Below are 17,604 nucleotides of genomic sequence, written 5' to 3' on the forward strand. Positions count from 1 at the left end.
TCGACAAGCAACAGGTGGTACATAATGTACCACCAGCATGTCTTTACCACCACCGTACGGTGACATTGGGGGTGATGGTGTGATTCTTGGAGACGATGTGCTCAGTCGCCTCGGTAAGGTCTGCACTGGTCGTCTAATTCAAAAACCCTTGACAGCACAAGACATAATTAGCGCCTCAGTAATGAATGCTTTCGTGCGGTGCAAATGGGTGGCGACGGTCCCTTCGATGTGGTGTTATTAAAGGGACTGTTATTTAGTATTTTATCAGTAAACACCCTAACCGTACATCGCTTGTCGAGTTGATTTTTTGTGCATAGATTAACGACGGAGCAATTGAATTATTCACAAAAAAGGGCTTCTGAGCTGTTCTAATTGATGACACCTCCTCCTGCATGTTTCCCTCTATCACGTCGTCTAATGTCTTGATGGAGTCCGAAGATGTCCACACCTGGGAGAACCTTCAAAACCAGTTCTCACCAACCCATCCTGTTCGGAGACCTCGCTTGGCGTCAAATGCCCAAGCGTTCTCGATTTTTGCCATTCGCGTTCCATTAGCACACCATTACGGCGTATCTTATGAGGTTCGTAACGACCTATTGGATTGCGGAGCATGTCAATGCATCATCCGAATCGGGCACGATGTGAAGATGTGTCGATCGGTAAGTGGAACTGGAAACCACCTACGCGGCGGACGTACGCGAGTGGATCTCCTCCGGGTCCAGAGCATGGGCGGAACATAGATGCTGGCCTCCGAAACTCCGGACGGCACTGGACTGGACGGCTTGAAACGAGGGCACCGAGGACATTATATTTATTTCCATTGCAACCAGTCTTTCGACGCGTCGGATGCATCGAAACGCACCTTATGGTGATTGAATTCCATGCTCTTGGATGACGTGTGCAGTGTTGTGTGAGTCATCGCAAGCTAGGAGCAGTGCCTTGATGCACCTTTCGACATCGGCAGGTGTAGATTCGTCCCTAATGGTCGCTACAATAGATGAACACAGGAGCTGGAAATGTCATTTTAAAATATGTAGAATGTACATTCCGTGTGGATGAAATGAAATTTAACTTTAATCACAAGAATTCTGTAGATCACCATTTGTCTTTGGACCATACAGAGGAGGTCACGGTTTTTGAAGTGTCTTTTAAAGGTCTTTGCGTTCATTTTAATTTTTTATTAATGATGAACGAAACGGTTTTTGAAACAGTTAGTTTTTTAAACGACTTTGAGATACATAAATCAATTAAGCAGTCTTCAATCGCACACAAAACCGTGGCAGAATTCCCTGGGAACAAAATTGAATCATCCTCACCTGCCCAAACCGCGTCCACCGCGGATTGACCGCTCTTCGTACGATGATTTCATTTTAATTTGCGTGAAATGAAGGTTGATTCTTTCGCCGACCGACAGCCGGTTGATCGGTAATGACCATCCGTGGAGTATCGCTGATGTTCCCCACATCGGCCCCTTAGAACCCGGCGTTATATCGGCTCGCTGCGGCTTGCGTATTTTACGCTTTACGAGAATCGCAACACCACACGCGGTGACATTATGTGCAATTGTCACATTCATCTTCTTCAAAACGCATCGAACGCGGTTCCCGCGGTTTGGGTTTGATGGTTTCAAGCCACCTCTTCAAGCCAGATCGGCCGTAGTGGTGGGCTATTTGCAGCACCGAAAGTTCAAGACCAGATCCGAATCAGTCCGGGGAATGGGTCGGTTCGGTGGGAGGAAAATTAATCAATGCTCGTTACCCGGCGGGCTTCTTCTCATTCATGAGCTGCATGGGTGTACCACACATCCAGTGAAAGGGAGAGTACATTTGGAGGTCGCTTGTCGAGTGGATTCGCACGCCACTGCCGAAATGTGCACCGGTGGTCGGTATGGGTATGAGTAATAACATCCGACCGGTTTATACGCATCCATCGGAAGTTGTCGGATGGACGTCACACCGGAAGCAAGATGCATTCTGACTGGTTTGATAAAATAGTTACCCGTGCAAAGCACCTCAATTATGTACCTTCCAACCGGGCCGGATATGGCTGATGGGATGTCATTACGCAGGATAGGAATTCTAACGAAAGCCCTGACTTTAAGACTACTTAAGGAGCTAGGGACGATCATCGCTTTGATCGCGATCGTAACTGCACTCCCCTCGTACAATTGCTGTCAAAATGTCAGACGCTCGATTAATCGTCCAACGGAGGAGTTGTTTCGCGAGTGATGCGGATGTCATGCTAAGATATGAACATCTATGATCGCGATCAAAGGAACGGTGTTCAGCGTCAAATGTCTAAGATATACACCATTCTGAAAGGTTTAGATCTACAGATATAAAGGAGATATAATCGCGTGAGGTGTTATTGTACAGCCGTTTTAGAAGGTTAGAATAGAACCATAACAATGCGTGATAGAACGGAGTGTCTCCCAGCAGAATTGTTCTTAAGCGATATATAAACATGATCGCAAACATGGCGTATTGAGAACCCATTCTAGCTTTTTGAATCTGCATTAAGTTTGACATTTAAAAGTCGTCATGTTTGACCGATTACTAACAAAGCTCTCACTGGTTAGGAGCTTTACAATAAAAGAGTTTACCTACTTTAACTTCTACTCTATATGGTATGTGCTACAAGTCCTATCTGGTATTCAATCTGAATGCCCAGCTTCGTGGCAAAGGATGTCTGATAAGTCAGAAATGGTCCCCAGGCATCACCCAGGTGATCGCCCAGACATTTCTTACTGGAAGTCCTACTTTCGGTGTGCAGTTTCTACTGCCACGACCTTCAACAAGATCCATCAAAGGCCATTGCAAATTTGCAACATGCGATGCATTTTAAATAAGAGGTATAACACCAACTACGAACTTTCGCTAATCTGATATCCAAATGTGGGTATATCAATTTACATCTTCCATGCGATCAGTTCATCAGTTTGTTAACCGTTTAGCTGAACAAAGTGTGGCGCGAAGCATATTGTAGGTTGGGAAAGTTGTTTTGTGATGTGTTGCTGTATGATCACCAACAACTGAGACATCCAGCATTGGTGGCGCAGGAACTCACTGCTATTTACTCGCTGCTTCTTAAATGTGTTATGCTATCATAAGCTTATCTAATCCGATACACGCCTGACGCCTGACAAGCTCAGAAGGATTGTAAGGTTCAAATTAGAAATCCAAATTTATTTACCCGAGAGCGTCAGTGTCGTTCTGCACGGTTCAGTGGCAGCCAAGTGATTCGTTGTTTAATAATAGCAACCCCTCCTAACCACGTCCGTAAAGAAGCACATCCAAAACCACGAACAAAAGTACGGCCGTGCGGTGCCTAACGCCGATGCCAAGGAACAGGAGGGACCTTACCCGTGGAACCGGTTCGTTGGCGAAGGTCTTCTTCCTGGCATGATGGCACGAAGAGCATGACTCCACCGGCGGACGGACGGACGGGTCACCTGTTCGGTATGCCTAGCGTTGTTTGCCTGTTTGGCTAATGAAAGGGAATCTATAATTATTATGCGAGCTATCGCATAGTTCTTCCACGCGAGGTAGCTCCAGCAGAGATTGGTGTCAATGGTGTTTGACTCACCGTATTCACTCCCCCCCGTTCGCGACCTCTTTCTTCCCCGTAGCACGAAAAGGGATTTGAAGGTGGCCAGCTTCCAAATGAATCTTCAACCGATTGGAAATGTCACAGCCGACGCCCTTACGAAAGCAAACACAAACGAAGCCCAATGCCCGAGATGAAGCCATCGGATTAAAGTTATGATGGGTTTCGTGTATATTTGGAGGATTAAAATACCTTGGATACGTTGGTGCGTCTTTATTGATGCGAAACAAGCGATTAAATTTTAATTTAATTTAGCTACTTATCAGCGTATCTGGAAACATTTAGCGAAGATTACTGTAGAAAACTGTTTAACATGTTCACGTAACAATAGAACTATGTTATAGTCATTGACGGTAAGCAATCTAAGCGGTTGCGAAGGGTCCCGAACCAATGAGGACCTGAGCTAAGTCTTGACTTACTCCAGGAAGCGAGCTAAACCAACGTGGGAGTATGTGCGTCGTGATGGACATTTTTAAGTAGGCTCTAAAAATCTGTTGTACTGGGCAGGGGTCTCAAAACTATTCAACCTGTGGGCCGCATTGCTAAAACTACAGCACCTGGAAGCCACTTAAGACATGAAACAATTTTTAAATAGTAATTTAAAAAGGACTGATTTTAACGATTTTCCCTAACGCGAGTTCCCTGCTGCCTTATGGAAAACGCATTCGTTTTTGGTCTGATCCCATTTACGCTGACCCGATCGAATCTAGAACACACGAGACCGTAAATTGCAACAGAATCTCAAGATCAAGAATATGGAGATCATGATCTAAGCGATCCTAAGATCAAAGGCCCTGTTAATCACACTAAACAGTAACGACGTAACTTAAAAAAAATAAATATGTATTCTTTTCAATTGAGTCAGGCATTATATTACCAGTAGGAATACCAGGGAATATCCTAGAAGGAGTTGAACTGAACGTTCTGGTGCTAAAATTAATTTGGAATGGTTAAAGATAACGTTTTCCGCAGACCAGCAACATTCTTGGCGACACTCTGTCTCTGCTAATAGACTGACTGTAAATGACCTGTAAATGGACTGTACTACCAGGACCTCCAACTCCGCTCAAGGCCTCCAATGAGCTAAACACGCCACTGGTTATAGTAATACCACTTACTTATTTACTGTATCCGGTACGATCCATAACCTAGTATCTGAGAAATAGTCCTGCTCGTATACGATTCCATTCTCTCTGATCCAGTCACTATGCAATCATCTTTAAAAACCCAAATCGGAAGCTAACTACCGAAGCACCTCCCTTCTATTCAGCAACGATCTAATCCGATCAAACCTATAATGGGTTTCACATCCATCATCACATCGATCGCGCTAGGTTGATCACTGAACGATTGATCGCATAGCACAGATCGCGCCTTCGACGCTAACGATGACGGCGAGCCTCCTGCGGTGAAATATGGCCAATGAAATGCGCCCCAAAAGTGCGCTATCATTAGCTGTCAAGCAGACGCAACTCCACCATCCACCAGCCGATGCTCTAAGCTTGTAAATCCATCACAATAAACGGTTTTTGCGGCAGATTATAAACAATCGGGCGGAACATCTTTGGCGTGACGGTGGTGTGCTAATGATCCGGAGATTAACTGTGCTTCTGGGTGGGTATTGTTTAATTAACGTTGTGTTTTATCTCAAAACGTTGCCGTTTTATTTTACGGTAGGCTATTTGTTAAACCTTTTCTTCTCCTTTTGTTTCAAAAAAAAAAAATGCGTGTCTAAATTGGGAGTTTATACCGTTACGCACAATCTTATCTTAATGGCTGTTATTTTTGTATGCTGACGATGAACAGAAGTTGTCCCTAAATGATCAGTTGCTGTTTATTTTGCTTAATAGTTGCTCCCGTCAGAGTGGCCCGGTGGCATGATGGTGGCGGCGGTGGTTTTCACACGAACGGGACCGGACCAAAATCCCATCCGGGACCCAATCTCTCCAATAGCGCGCCAAGGACTGACTTTATCTATCCGGCCGACGTAATAAAATAGGTCGTGGCTGGTATGCCCGAAATTGCCAGGCCCAGGCACGATCACGATTTTGTAGGTTATTGTTGCCAAGATCAAAGAAAGAGAGAGAGTGAGAGCTCCTCCCATCACAACACCTCTCTAGCACTTTTGGATTCATCATCAGTGCAACCGGAAAGGAAACAAATTCCAATGTCCTCCAATAATAGACAGAGATACCTCGGCCAAATGATGCACCACCGTATCGTGTTAAACTCGTCTTATTGCGATTTTATTGCGTCTTGTCTAGGAGACGATCACACACTTTACGACAATGCTGCTATTCGACACAGGGGTCAACGGTGGCCTTATAGCTGCCGGTGTTGTGTTTTGCAGACAGGCTGACCAGTGGTAATGAGTAATTTCCTTGCCGAAGGACACCTCGCCGTTCAATTTCGATGAGAGAAGCTACGATTGCAATCGAACGACACACAAAACTCGTCGGCAATCAAAACGGTGAGACGGCGCACTCTTCCCCACTCGGTCGGTGTCATGTGTGCGCTGCTGTTCGATCGATTACCTAAATGTTTGTGTGGCATAAACACGTTCCGTGCTACACCCGAAATTTGGAGGCTATCTCGTATAGGCTTTTTTGGTGTTGTTTTACGCACTCAGTTGCGGTTGGCATCCGTGGCGCTGCTGACACCACCGCTACGCGGACTCCCCGGGAAAACAATTCTCGTTTCCAACCGATACCGAAACCAGGCGCTGGAACCAGCTTGGTGCTTGGTTGGTTGGATGCACAACATTTCGTTTGACAATTGAATATGACAGATTGTTCCAACCGGGTGTTGGCGCTTTGTGTGCCTACCAAACGCCTCCGATGCCTTGCCTCGCATCGTCGGGCCGTCGCCGTAACCGAACGCGAACGTCAAATGTCAATGGGTCACCCAGTAAATTGGTGTGCAAACCGAAGTGCTTGATCTTCCTCCCCCGTCGGCGGCAATCAACTCTTCAGCGGCAACAGCGCATGCATTGTCATCATGCTCGTCAGTGGAGAGTTATTAAATGTATCCTCTACCGCCACTCGGGAGGCTCGGAGAAGCGAAGAAGAAACAAAAAAAAATCCACCTTATGGCGACGCGAAACACTGGCTATCTGTCATTTTGTGCAATCACGTGATAATTTTTGAATTTAAAGTATCAAATCAAATTAAATGTTGCCGCTTTGTTCGTGCCGTCGTTCGCGGGTAGGACGCTAGAACTGCGCAATCGTACGTCATTTTACCGGCAGTATGTTGCAACCGGCCGACAATGACACTAGTAGCCGCTGAGGTATCTGAGATACGTGCTGTACATTTCACTAGAATGTCAGCTGGTTATGATCACTTGCTCAATGGTTGTTCTAAGATTAACAATTGCTTCACTACAATGAAGTCATTTGTGGTGATTAGAATGATCTTTTGTATTTCCTTCTTCACTTGTTCCAGTGTCATTAGGATTGTCCAGTGAGCAAATTTCACTGATTAGTTTGCGAGCAAGCGTTACGTTGATTAGTATTTGATGTGTTGGAATCAAATCACTCCGTCCCACACGTACGATGTGTTAAGTTCTGTAAAAGGTGAAGGTCACCAGAGCCGAATTGATCCTCAGGAAATCTTTGCCGAAGCGAATGTTTACAATTTGCCCACGGTTGGGCACACGGTACCGGGTTTTAGAAGACATCCGAGATGTGAACAATAACGATCGTACACACTAGGAAATAGGAATTGTTTGCTGAACACAAAACACTCACGTCATCTGCAGATAATCATACCGAAAGGATTGAATTTGTGCGGACTGGTGGTGATATTCCAAAAATAAACGTTTCTTCTAATGTCGGATCTCCAGCAATCCCAACTGCTAGCGATCGCTGTTTTGTGGACCCTGGCAGAACCTCAACAAAACGGTATTGACCCCTTCAACCCGAGCCCACATGCGATTAGGACACCCGATTAGATCCTGCCACCTTGCAAGAACCGCACACATCCGTGATGTATCTAGCGGTTCAAGTCAAAGATCAGTCGGTCGATCAATCAGCCACGAGGGTCTGCTGTCGGTACGCTCTGGCAGATGATGCGCGCACACACACGCCCGATCCGTACGGATCACACGGAACTTGAGCAACTCGTGGCTGGTTCGATGCGAGGTAAGAACGGGTCGAATGTTACCGCCTTAAAGTTGATTAATTAAACAAATTACATCATGCATCCATAGGCGAGGTGATACTCGATACGGTACGGATGACACGATCTGCGGACGTAACGAAGGATGTGTAAAGTCTTCCACCAAGCATCTTGTCTTCAAGAGATAATGAAGCTATTGCGCTGCTAGCAACACCACGGGAAAGGTTGGTGGGAACACACTAGGAAATATATTGTTTGGCACTTAGATCCGCCACGCGTATCCGTCGTCTGGGAACTCCCCGAAAAATGACTGACCAAAAATAGACTTCACAGAATGCTGAAAGGGAGATTCCGTTCCATTCCCGGACCTAGTGCAATCAGATGTTGATTTGTGTGACTTCAGTCACTTCGGAGAAGTAGTCGTGCTGACAGGCTGGAAGTAGTCATATGCTAGTCATTGATGTGGTCCGCATTGTTGTCTAAGTGCAGAATTGAAGAAAAAGTGAAGGCTGACCAGTGAACTAAGTTTGAAAGATTGAAAAGTTTCTGTTATTGGTGGATTTTAAATACTTTTACTACAAATAACTAAATTTTTACTATAATAATCTGACTCGACTAGCATCATATTAAAGTAACCCAAGAATCACACTTTTACCAATACTTATCAACCTTACTGAAGTATGTGACGTACCCGGATCACGCTCGTCGGTGGCAACCACTCCAAACCTGCATCAACGTCAACAACGGGAGGTCGAAGGTTGTGCACAGCATTCTGCTTCTACAAACAGCCCCAAAGACATACCCCAACGACACGATGCGTACGCACCAGCAGCAGTATTCAAATATTCAACCCTCCAGGAAGTCTAAACCGCACGAAAGAGAGGTCGAAAATTTGCACGACTCATTAGAGATTCCGCTTCATGGCTGTGCCGTCGGTTGGCAGTAACTCGTTTTCAACGCAAACACTGTGGTTCTTCTCCATTCTCCCCCTGTTCGCTCCTCCCTGGGCAGTAATCATGTTTGGCCAGCTAATTCGGCGCTGACCAGCAATGAATTCGATTATTCAAATTTCACATTGGGGGTTGAAACAGTTTCCGATATTATGTTTAGGGTTGGAGCCACATACACAGCACAGCACAGCACAGAGACAAAGGAAATGAGTTGTAATTCTCCGATAACATGCACCAAATGTTTAGCTGGGTCTAACTGTAAACCCGGGGTAAGTAAATAAAAAAAAATACAGGAACAGAAATACGACGCACGATCATAACACGCTGCCGAGCGATCGGTAGAGGCTTGACATTTTCGCATTAATATTTTTTTGTCATTTATCAATATTAGCACACCGCGTGCGGGTGTCTTTGGGATGGTTGGAACCGTTGGAAGGCGTACGTTAAACAGTGCCGAATAGCTAGGCAAGACATCTTACGCACCGCAGCACCTGCTTCACCACCCTCAGGCTGAAACACATTCTAGGACTGCCAAAGTATGAAGCTGACACACGAACGTGGGAAGAATCTCACACCACGTCTAATGTCAATTATTTGTCACTGTAATATCTACTTCTAAAAAACCAAAGCAGCCAAAGAATATGTCAGCCTGCTTTGTTCGTTTGTGGAGCAAAAAAAGAAATATATAAACAAAACACGCGATCGTTCGGCACTGCTCCTGTTAAATAACGACCAGATATACGAAGGTACATTTAATTACATCATCCCGCGCGACCGGTTCCTTCCGCACGCATCACCCATCATTCTAAGCCTTCTTCCCCGCCCGGACCGGACTCACTTTAATTAGTATACCCGCATCGATGCACCGCTAATCGAAACGACGTCGATTCGATCACGCCAATCGCGGGCTGCCCGTAACCTTTCGCGCGCGCGCGCGCTCCTCAGCATAACCTTAGCGGGTTAGAGGGAAGGAAATTAACCTTCCGCCGCGGATCACGCAGCGGAGCAAAGAGAGAGAAAAAAATGAAGCAAATTATTATTACTGTCACTACACGACTTAATCAATATCGCATTTGGGTGTCTGTGGTTGATGTGAGAATGTCAATCCAACGTGCTGTTCGATATGCGTTTTGCTCACCGTATATTACACTAGAGCTTAACCATTCAACAGGCCGCTTCATGTACTTTACTACTACAGAATGGTGGCATCAGTTCTAATTATCTTTATTGCGCTTCGTGTGGAATAGAAGCTTACAATAATAAACTTTTTAAATGGCAAATGAAATCCGACTCTCAACAGGATTTAAAAATAATAATGTAATATTTCAATGACTTTATCGTCTACCTGCTTAAGGTTTCCCTTCCGTGAGTTCTATCCTGTTTTTAGCAGACCGTTTTTCCTGTTTGTTTTATGCCTGTTATTAAACGTTTATCAAATCAACGTTATTACAATCCGTTATCAGCTAACTATTTTATTATCTTTACGTTTTTAATAATACTAGTAAAATAATATAAATACAAATTGCACCAATGCTACGATTCATGTAACAGGAGACCATCCAAATCAGGAGGTGATATTTAACCGGATGATCATCCACTACAGGGTGGTTGAAAACAAATGTTAGAACAACAATTTTAAAAATTTGCATTATAATTTTGTGTGAATTTTAAGTGAGAATTGTAGCGTAATTAAGTGAAACTAATGATATTATTTGTTGCATGTTTGTAAACTGTCATGCGGTTGTTATTAGCTGCCGATAAATTCATTAATCAATGCTGATAATGTCTGTGGTTCTATTCGTGTGGTTTTATTTAAATGTTAAGATTATTCACTGTTTTGAAAATTGTCTCAACAATGAACGGTCTAAAAAATCGTGAAAAAGATTTATTAAGTTATTAAGTTATTATTTAAGTTATTTTCTAACATATTTTTGTTTTATTTTTATAACTTTTTAACTTATATTGAATGTTTAAATATAAATAAGAAATATCACGATCATGTGGGGTCTACATTGGTCTATCAAACCTCCGTACGCAGCACTAACTATCCTACTTTACTAAATAAAGTAAAAAGAGCCAGAAATGGTAGGCTTCAACATCCTCAGGATGTCGTGCCGATAAAGAAGAAGGAGTTAGAGTACACTGCATACTTCTCTTGCGTAGCCATGTAACCGTGCCGAAATAGCTAATCAAATAGAAACAAATGTTTTATACAACCAAGGATATATAAAATCCAAGGAAATTTTCGATATACCAAGGATATTTTCGATCAATTTTTTACTTTTTAAATTAGATTTTGTGCTATTAGTTAACTCTGCTGTTAAATTTTCAAAAATCGCACAATTGGCACAAATTTGGGGCCCCCAACACGGCGAGGCCCTAGGCGAACGCCTACTCCGCTTACCGTTTGATCCGCCGCTGCTAGAATGAACCCGAGTAGTTACAAATAGGATCAATAAGTACAAAGTGAAGCGAGCGGAGTTGGATTGAATCAGGTTCAGTAGGTCCATTAGATGCAACGATTCCGGTAGGTGCAAGCTTAAGCGCGTTTTGGGTGAAATTTTGTTCCTTAATTCTGACGATGTTCTTTAATTGATGAAAAACATCACTTTTCACGGTCCAGAGGGCCTCAGACACGTTTTGAAGATTTTCTTTTCAGAAGTAGAGAACCAGCTGGAGTAGGTTCAAATATAAATTCGATTTGATCCAAAAAGATTCATTAGCTTTTTTATCTTTTATGGGTTTTAGAGGAATCATAGAGCAGTTTCTTGTGGCATTTTCAACATGGGATCTTAGCTCGATTAAATAAATCTTTCCCCGACCTTGACCTTGATTTCCGGTGAGAAACTTGACTTGAAGACTAAAAACGCAAAACGATGCTATTATCCATACTCCTGTAAATAAACTACCCCTAATAGCTATCGTGATTTTTTTTTGTTCGTCTTGGCAATATATGATCCCAACACAAGCGCACAACATAAATTACATCTCTCATGTTCAGAGAAATGTCCCCCGCATGAAAACTATTTGTTCGGTACAAACATCACACACATCGACGACGAGCCGGTATTAGTGTTTTTCCACCAATTTTCCTCCTAGCTGTCAGTGATGAGCGATGCGAGAGGCAATGAGCGTGTGCATGATCGTGAGCGAAGAGAACAGTTGAGTGTGCAATTATTGTAGCCAAGGAAACGACCTCCCGCATGCGTTGTTATCGGATTCTACATTGTACCATTAGTCACGTTCGAGGGTGGTCAGAAGAAAGCAGCGCACAAACCATACAATGTGTGTACGATCCAAGGAGTGTGCTGATTCATCAGATCAGTAACCGTTTAGTTTGCTGTTTGTTATTGCCCACAACTCGTCTCAGTGTCAGTGTCGCCAGTGAAAGTGGTACTGCGGTAATAGTTCTCAGTTTGATACAACAACTGCTGGAATAAAGCACGTTAAGCGTTTTGCAGGTGCGTTTATTTCGCATTAAATCTAGCCGTCTACCGAACAAGAAGCAATCACTGATAATTGCATCATCAGCTGTACAGCTGATAACATCGAAGTAGCCACTGCGATTTATGGGACCGATTTGTGTACATCGATTGAGACAGAGTCTTTGTGCCCTTTCGGTGTCCGTATCTGGCAGCCGTTTTCACCCTTATCAGTTTAAGCTTAGGCGGAGGTTGGTGAAAGGGAAGCTTCCCGATAACTTATCGTGTTGGCCCAGCCGAGAACTGATCAAACTAACTAACAAAGGGGACAGGGATAGAGAACTAGCGGGCTGATTCACGTTCTGACAACCCGTATATGAAGACGCATGCGCCTGGTAACGTTTTGTCCCCGTCGTACAACACATTCTGTGCGACATGTGGTACAAACACCCCAGTTGTTCGCTTTGCGCAGGGGCATGAAAAAGCAGTAGCGTTTAACCACGGTAAACAAGCGTTGATTAACCGGTACGTGTAGTATGGGGGGACAGTGTTTTGACGTCGTGCTCTCTCGGTCGGTCGGTTCCATCGCGCGCACTAAATAATAGCGTACTTACTTGAGAACGCGCGAGATCAGTCGTTAAAGATCTGCGTTTGTCAAGTGTCTTGATTTGTAATTCGCGCCGCCCGTTGGATGTGAGTGTTGACGCTAGAACTCCCACCCGTAGGTGGTGAACTCGTGTATTGTTATGTGTGTTGCCCATTTTCCACTGAACAAGGATATATTGCGAACACAGTAAACAACAGCGATTGAGTGATGGTTTATGGCTGGTTTTAATTCTGAAACATCGGAAAAAAGATCGTCACCAAACAGTCACGTGCGCGGCAAGCGAACATTGACGTCAAGCAATTATTATCCCAAGGAATAAAACGGGGAACAGTGCCTAACATGTTTTCAATCGCAAGGTGTTAAGCAAATTGCATTATTTTAAACAAATCGTATATAAACAGTGGAAATAAAAAAAAGATTCATTTTGTTGAATCCTTCGAGCCGGATTTGAACCAGCGACCTATGGATCACTATTATCAATGTTCATTGCCTCTACAGTCCACCGCTCTACCAACTGAGCTATCGAAGGTGATGATTGATTGGTCGCTAATCAACATACGTGTTCCGTGTTGCTTTGTGTTTAAGGACAACAGTCTTTTGTTTTGTCCTTTGCCAGAGGAAAACTTATCTATTGTTTTAACTATTACCACATTAAGGAGGAAGTTTTTGATGTACTAATTCTAATTTATAATTTACAAATAAATGTACAAAGATACAGAATCGAAATCCTTTAATCAGGAAATTCGGATTTCGATCCCTCCCACATGGAATTACATCCATATAAAACTAGATTATGCAATTGGCATGTGCTCATTGAACTCTTATCAAATCAACGCTATATCTCGATTTGCTACCATTTCGGCCCCACTGTTGTCGCCGGGTCAAGGTAAAGTGGATCTTTGTTTGGCTGTTTGTTGCGAAGGACCCCATATTACGTACATTACAAATCCAATGTCACCAATTACAAATACAATTGCTCTTCCGTCGAAATCAATCTGCTAAGGCACGGAATTGCATTACAGCGATGCAGCTCTGTCTTACAGACACAATCAAATTCATCACTCATTCCAATGCATCGTCAAAGGAATAGGCTCAAGCTTATCGCGGCTGAGTTCACCTGCTCCTATCAGTTGCGTTAGTGGTCGAAAAATACAATTGAAATAGCGAGTTCCCCTCGGGAAACCAAGCGAGCCTGATAACGCGCGTGCTTGTGTATACATTCGACAAATACCCGAAACCACCGAAAGTTACGATTGTGTTGCGTGTCTTTGACATACCACGACTAGTGCCAGTACACACTCGGGACACCAAACGGAGTAGACGCTGCTCCAGATCTTGGGCTAGAGGAGGAGTGTTAGCAACAGCACACGCCTGCTGCGATTGCTAGCTCTAATAGTGCGTGCAGTCACATTCTAACCTTGCACCCGTGCTGATCCCGATACCACGCGAGAACACCCGGTGCACACCTTTTTTGTTCTAAACGATATCTGTAACCTGTTGTGCAGCGACGTTTGTGTTTTTTTGTATTACGTGTTTTTTTAATGTGTTAGTAAGTGTTTCTCGACCAGTTCGCAATTGGTACAACAGCTTCCAACTAGGCTATCATCAGGATAATCACATGGTTTTGTCACTACTCGTCCTACACAGGTATAAACCGAGGAGCTTACACAGATCAACATGGGTAAAATCGAATGGGCCCCATTAAATGTGCCCATGCGGCGACGACTCGAGACTCTATCCACTGCCCTGTGGATGTGGTTAATATTATTCGGTGAATTGGGAATGCTCATATCGTACTTCGTCCTTCTGGTAAGCCTTGCCGACACCTTCGTGGAACCGCATGTCACAAGCCAACCTAACCTGTTTTGTGTTTGCTTTAGATTTGGGGTAACCTATTTATTAAAACTCTATGTGTCATCTACGGATATTTCATCTATACGGATCGAAAGATCACAGTGAACGGTGGCCGAGGACAGGGGTAAGTAGGGCTACAACGTTGAGGTTACGGGCCCGTACGCTACACATTGTAATTCAATCAACTGTATTCTGCAGAGTAAAATGGTGGCGAGATCTGTTCTGGTGGAAGCTCTACCAGAGCTACTTCCCGGCGAAGCTGCACAAGACGGTCGATCTTGATCCTAACCGGAACTATTTATTTGCCGCCTTTCCGCACGGCGTTCTAGGGTGAGTATGCGCTATAAATAGAACCCGTGTTCATAGGAGCGTTGCTAAACATTCTGGAAAGCCGCTGAAAGATCCCCACCTAGCTCCGCTGTCCGCTGTTATTACGCCGAAAATAATTACTCAATTTCTTGAGCCTTCCCAAAGCTCAAGATGAGCGAGCACTGGGGAGGAGGTACCGAAGCGAGCAATCGTCTATCGAACGCTGATAAGATACGCGACCTCTCGCTGGTATAGTAAAACTTCTCGCTTCAAGTTCCAGTGCGGGTCCCACCAAAGGGTCCAAAGTGTCAAGCGGTTGACTTTGTTTACAACCAAAAACGGCCACGATTTGTGGGAGATTTCAATTGTGGAAGATAACGCCACCTCGTATTGCGTGCGTAATTGAACAAATCGTATCGGTGTACTGCTGGGGATAGGAGATTTTATCGATTGGCTTGTTTCTCAGCCGCGATAATCTCAGGTATGACCGGCAAAGATCTCGAAACATTAATGTGCAGACTTAGGTTGGTTGGGTGCAAGGAACTGGCAGCTTACATTTGTAACCCCCGTTTATCAGACCTCTTAATTTGAAAGCTCATTTGAATTATGTTCTCGCTTATCAGGCACAACTGGCTCCTGATATTGATTTGCAGCAGGAATATCAGAAATTCTTCGATGCCGTGCGAATAATACTAGAGTCATTGCAGTTACAGACGAACCATAAAATCACCTAATTAGCCCTGGATCGTACGGTATCTCATCCTCATGATTCACTAGAGCTTAAGTAGTTTAAATTTGCAGGATGTTGGCTAGTAAGAGCCATTTTGAATTCATTAATGTTTGACAAATTCTGAGGTGCCTCAAGTTTACCACACAATTGTAAACTCTTTACTCGTCGGAATTTTAAATAGTCCGGTTAATTTGCTCAGAAATGCACTAAACGTTTTTTGAAGGACTAGTGCTCATATTTAGTTTCATAAGCTTAATTTATGTTAGTCTAGTTATACTGATTTTCTTATACAATTTCTTCCAGGTTGGGGGCTTTCATCAATTTCGCAACCAATGCAACCGGCTTCCATGAAAAGTTTCCCAAAATTCGTTCCCGTCCAGTGACGTTGAACTTCCACTTCGTAATACCCTTCTTCCGGGAGATATTGCTAAGTTGGGGCCTGGTGTCCGCAAACCCGAACAGCATTCTGAGCCTGCTGAAGGCATCGAACAAACCGGACCACCCGTTAAATGATGATGGCTTTACCTCAAACGCAGTGACAATTGTTGTGGGTGGTGCCGCCGAATCCTTGCACTGCCGTCCGAACAACTACACGCTAGTCTTGCGCAAGCGGAAGGGATTCTGTAAGCTCGCGATTAAGGCCGGTACGCCGATCGTGCCAGTCATGACGTTCGGCGAGGTAGATCTGTTCGACCAGCCACCGAACCCACCCGGTTCGAAGCTGCGCCGGTTCCAAGAGTTCGTCAAAAATACGACCGGTATCGCACCGGCCGCGTTCGTGGGACGTGGGTTCTTCCAGTACAGTTACGGGTTGATTCCTCGTCGGAAGCCCCTGAATACAGTCGGTAAGTAGATGTAATTCCATCAAAGCAAATTAAGGTAGCAGTGTACAATTGCGCATCAAGCTAATGTTGAATTGTATTTGCAGTCGGTGCTCCTGTGGAGGTGTCGCAGATAGACGACCCTACGAACGAGCAGGTAAACGAGGTGCACGAACGATTCTGCCGCGAGTTGGAGAATTTGTTCGAAACTAACAAATCACGCTTCATTGCTGATCACAAGAACGTCAAGCTTGTGCTGGAGTAAAACTAAAAAGCAGACAAAAACAAGGTTTCCATTGGATCTTACACAACGTAATGTGTATGCCAGCTACTGTATGGGATACTGCGAGAGACAGAAACACACTATCACGATCCTGCGCTGCAACATCTTACGTAGGGCGCTCGTGAATATTGTTCTTTAATGGCCAACACATAGGACGATCCCACCAGCGAGCTGAGCTCGTTTGCCATTCGGAAAGCAAGGATTGAGACTGCAAGACAAAACCGTAACTCTTCGATACCTAAGAACCAATCTGGCACACAGTTTGTGGTGATATTGCTGTCCAGGTTTGGGAGTCAATTACTAGCGCATAAGGAAACACTAGGCGAACTGGGTGTGTTAGCATTTAAATCCTTTAGGCTTAATTGTATCCTTTATTGGGGTGTTTTTTTTTTGTTATTTGTTTCCGTTTTGGGATGTATTTTTGGGTGAAAAAAGGGGTTTTCTTCGTTTTTTTTTCTAAGCATGAATAGGATAGCATACTAAACGAACTGGTGACAAATGTATCCACTTTAGTCTGTTTTCCCCCATTATTGCCAAATTAGTAGTTGTATGTGACGGTAAAGAAGGAATGATTGTGAAAATAAATTTGAATGTGAATCATAACTTGTGTGAAGATTTTGTCTCCTTTTTTCACAATTAACTAATTCCATGGATATTTCTGCAAGTATGTTGTTACGTGTTTGATAACTATCAGAAACGATTGAGAACGCGAACAGTTAGCCCCTGACCTCATCTGAAGCGAAATAAACAAAATAGCTATTTTCTTTTTATTCCTGCGTTTTAAAACGTTTGCTCATGATAAGGATTCTTTTTTAGTAACTCGAGCTGAGCATTCCGAAAGAACAGCAAAAGTTGTAGAACAAAAAGAAACAATTCCGGAACTCATGTGCGAAGCCTTCGAGCT

At 43.9% G+C, this 17,604-nt stretch overlaps 1 protein-coding gene and 1 non-coding gene across 3 annotated transcripts; one reads left to right on the forward strand and one right to left on the reverse strand.

Moving 5' to 3' along the window:
• Window positions 1-13,135: 13,135 nt before the first annotated feature.
• Trnay-gua (transfer RNA tyrosine (anticodon GUA)) lies at window positions 13,136-13,232 on the reverse strand. Its single transcript has 2 exons — window positions 13,196-13,232; window positions 13,136-13,171 (listed from the first exon to the last, which is right to left on the reverse strand). It is a non-coding gene; the product is annotated as a tRNA-Tyr (tRNA).
• Window positions 13,233-14,000: 768 nt separating this feature from the next.
• On the forward strand, window positions 14,001-17,303 carry LOC128301589 (2-acylglycerol O-acyltransferase 2-like). Of its 2 annotated transcripts, none has more exons than XM_053038155.1 (6): window positions 14,001-14,281; window positions 14,351-14,512; window positions 14,584-14,681; window positions 14,756-14,887; window positions 15,900-16,441; window positions 16,525-17,303. In XM_053038155.1, the coding sequence occupies exons 2-6, from the start codon at window positions 14,381-14,383 to the stop codon at window positions 16,680-16,682; spliced, it is 1,062 nt and encodes a 353-aa protein (XP_052894115.1). In that variant the 5' UTR covers window positions 14,001-14,281; window positions 14,351-14,380; the 3' UTR covers window positions 16,683-17,303. The 2 variants fall into 2 exon arrangements, with proteins under 2 accessions (XP_052894115.1, XP_052894113.1); XM_053038153.1 differs by having other exon boundaries at window positions 14,001-14,252.
• The last annotated feature ends 301 nt before the right edge of the window (window positions 17,304-17,604 follow it).

The sequence above is a fragment of the Anopheles moucheti genome, chromosome 3 (assembly GCF_943734755.1).
Source record: "Anopheles moucheti chromosome 3, idAnoMoucSN_F20_07, whole genome shotgun sequence".
Classification (NCBI taxonomy): Eukaryota; Metazoa; Arthropoda; class Insecta; order Diptera; family Culicidae; genus Anopheles; species Anopheles moucheti.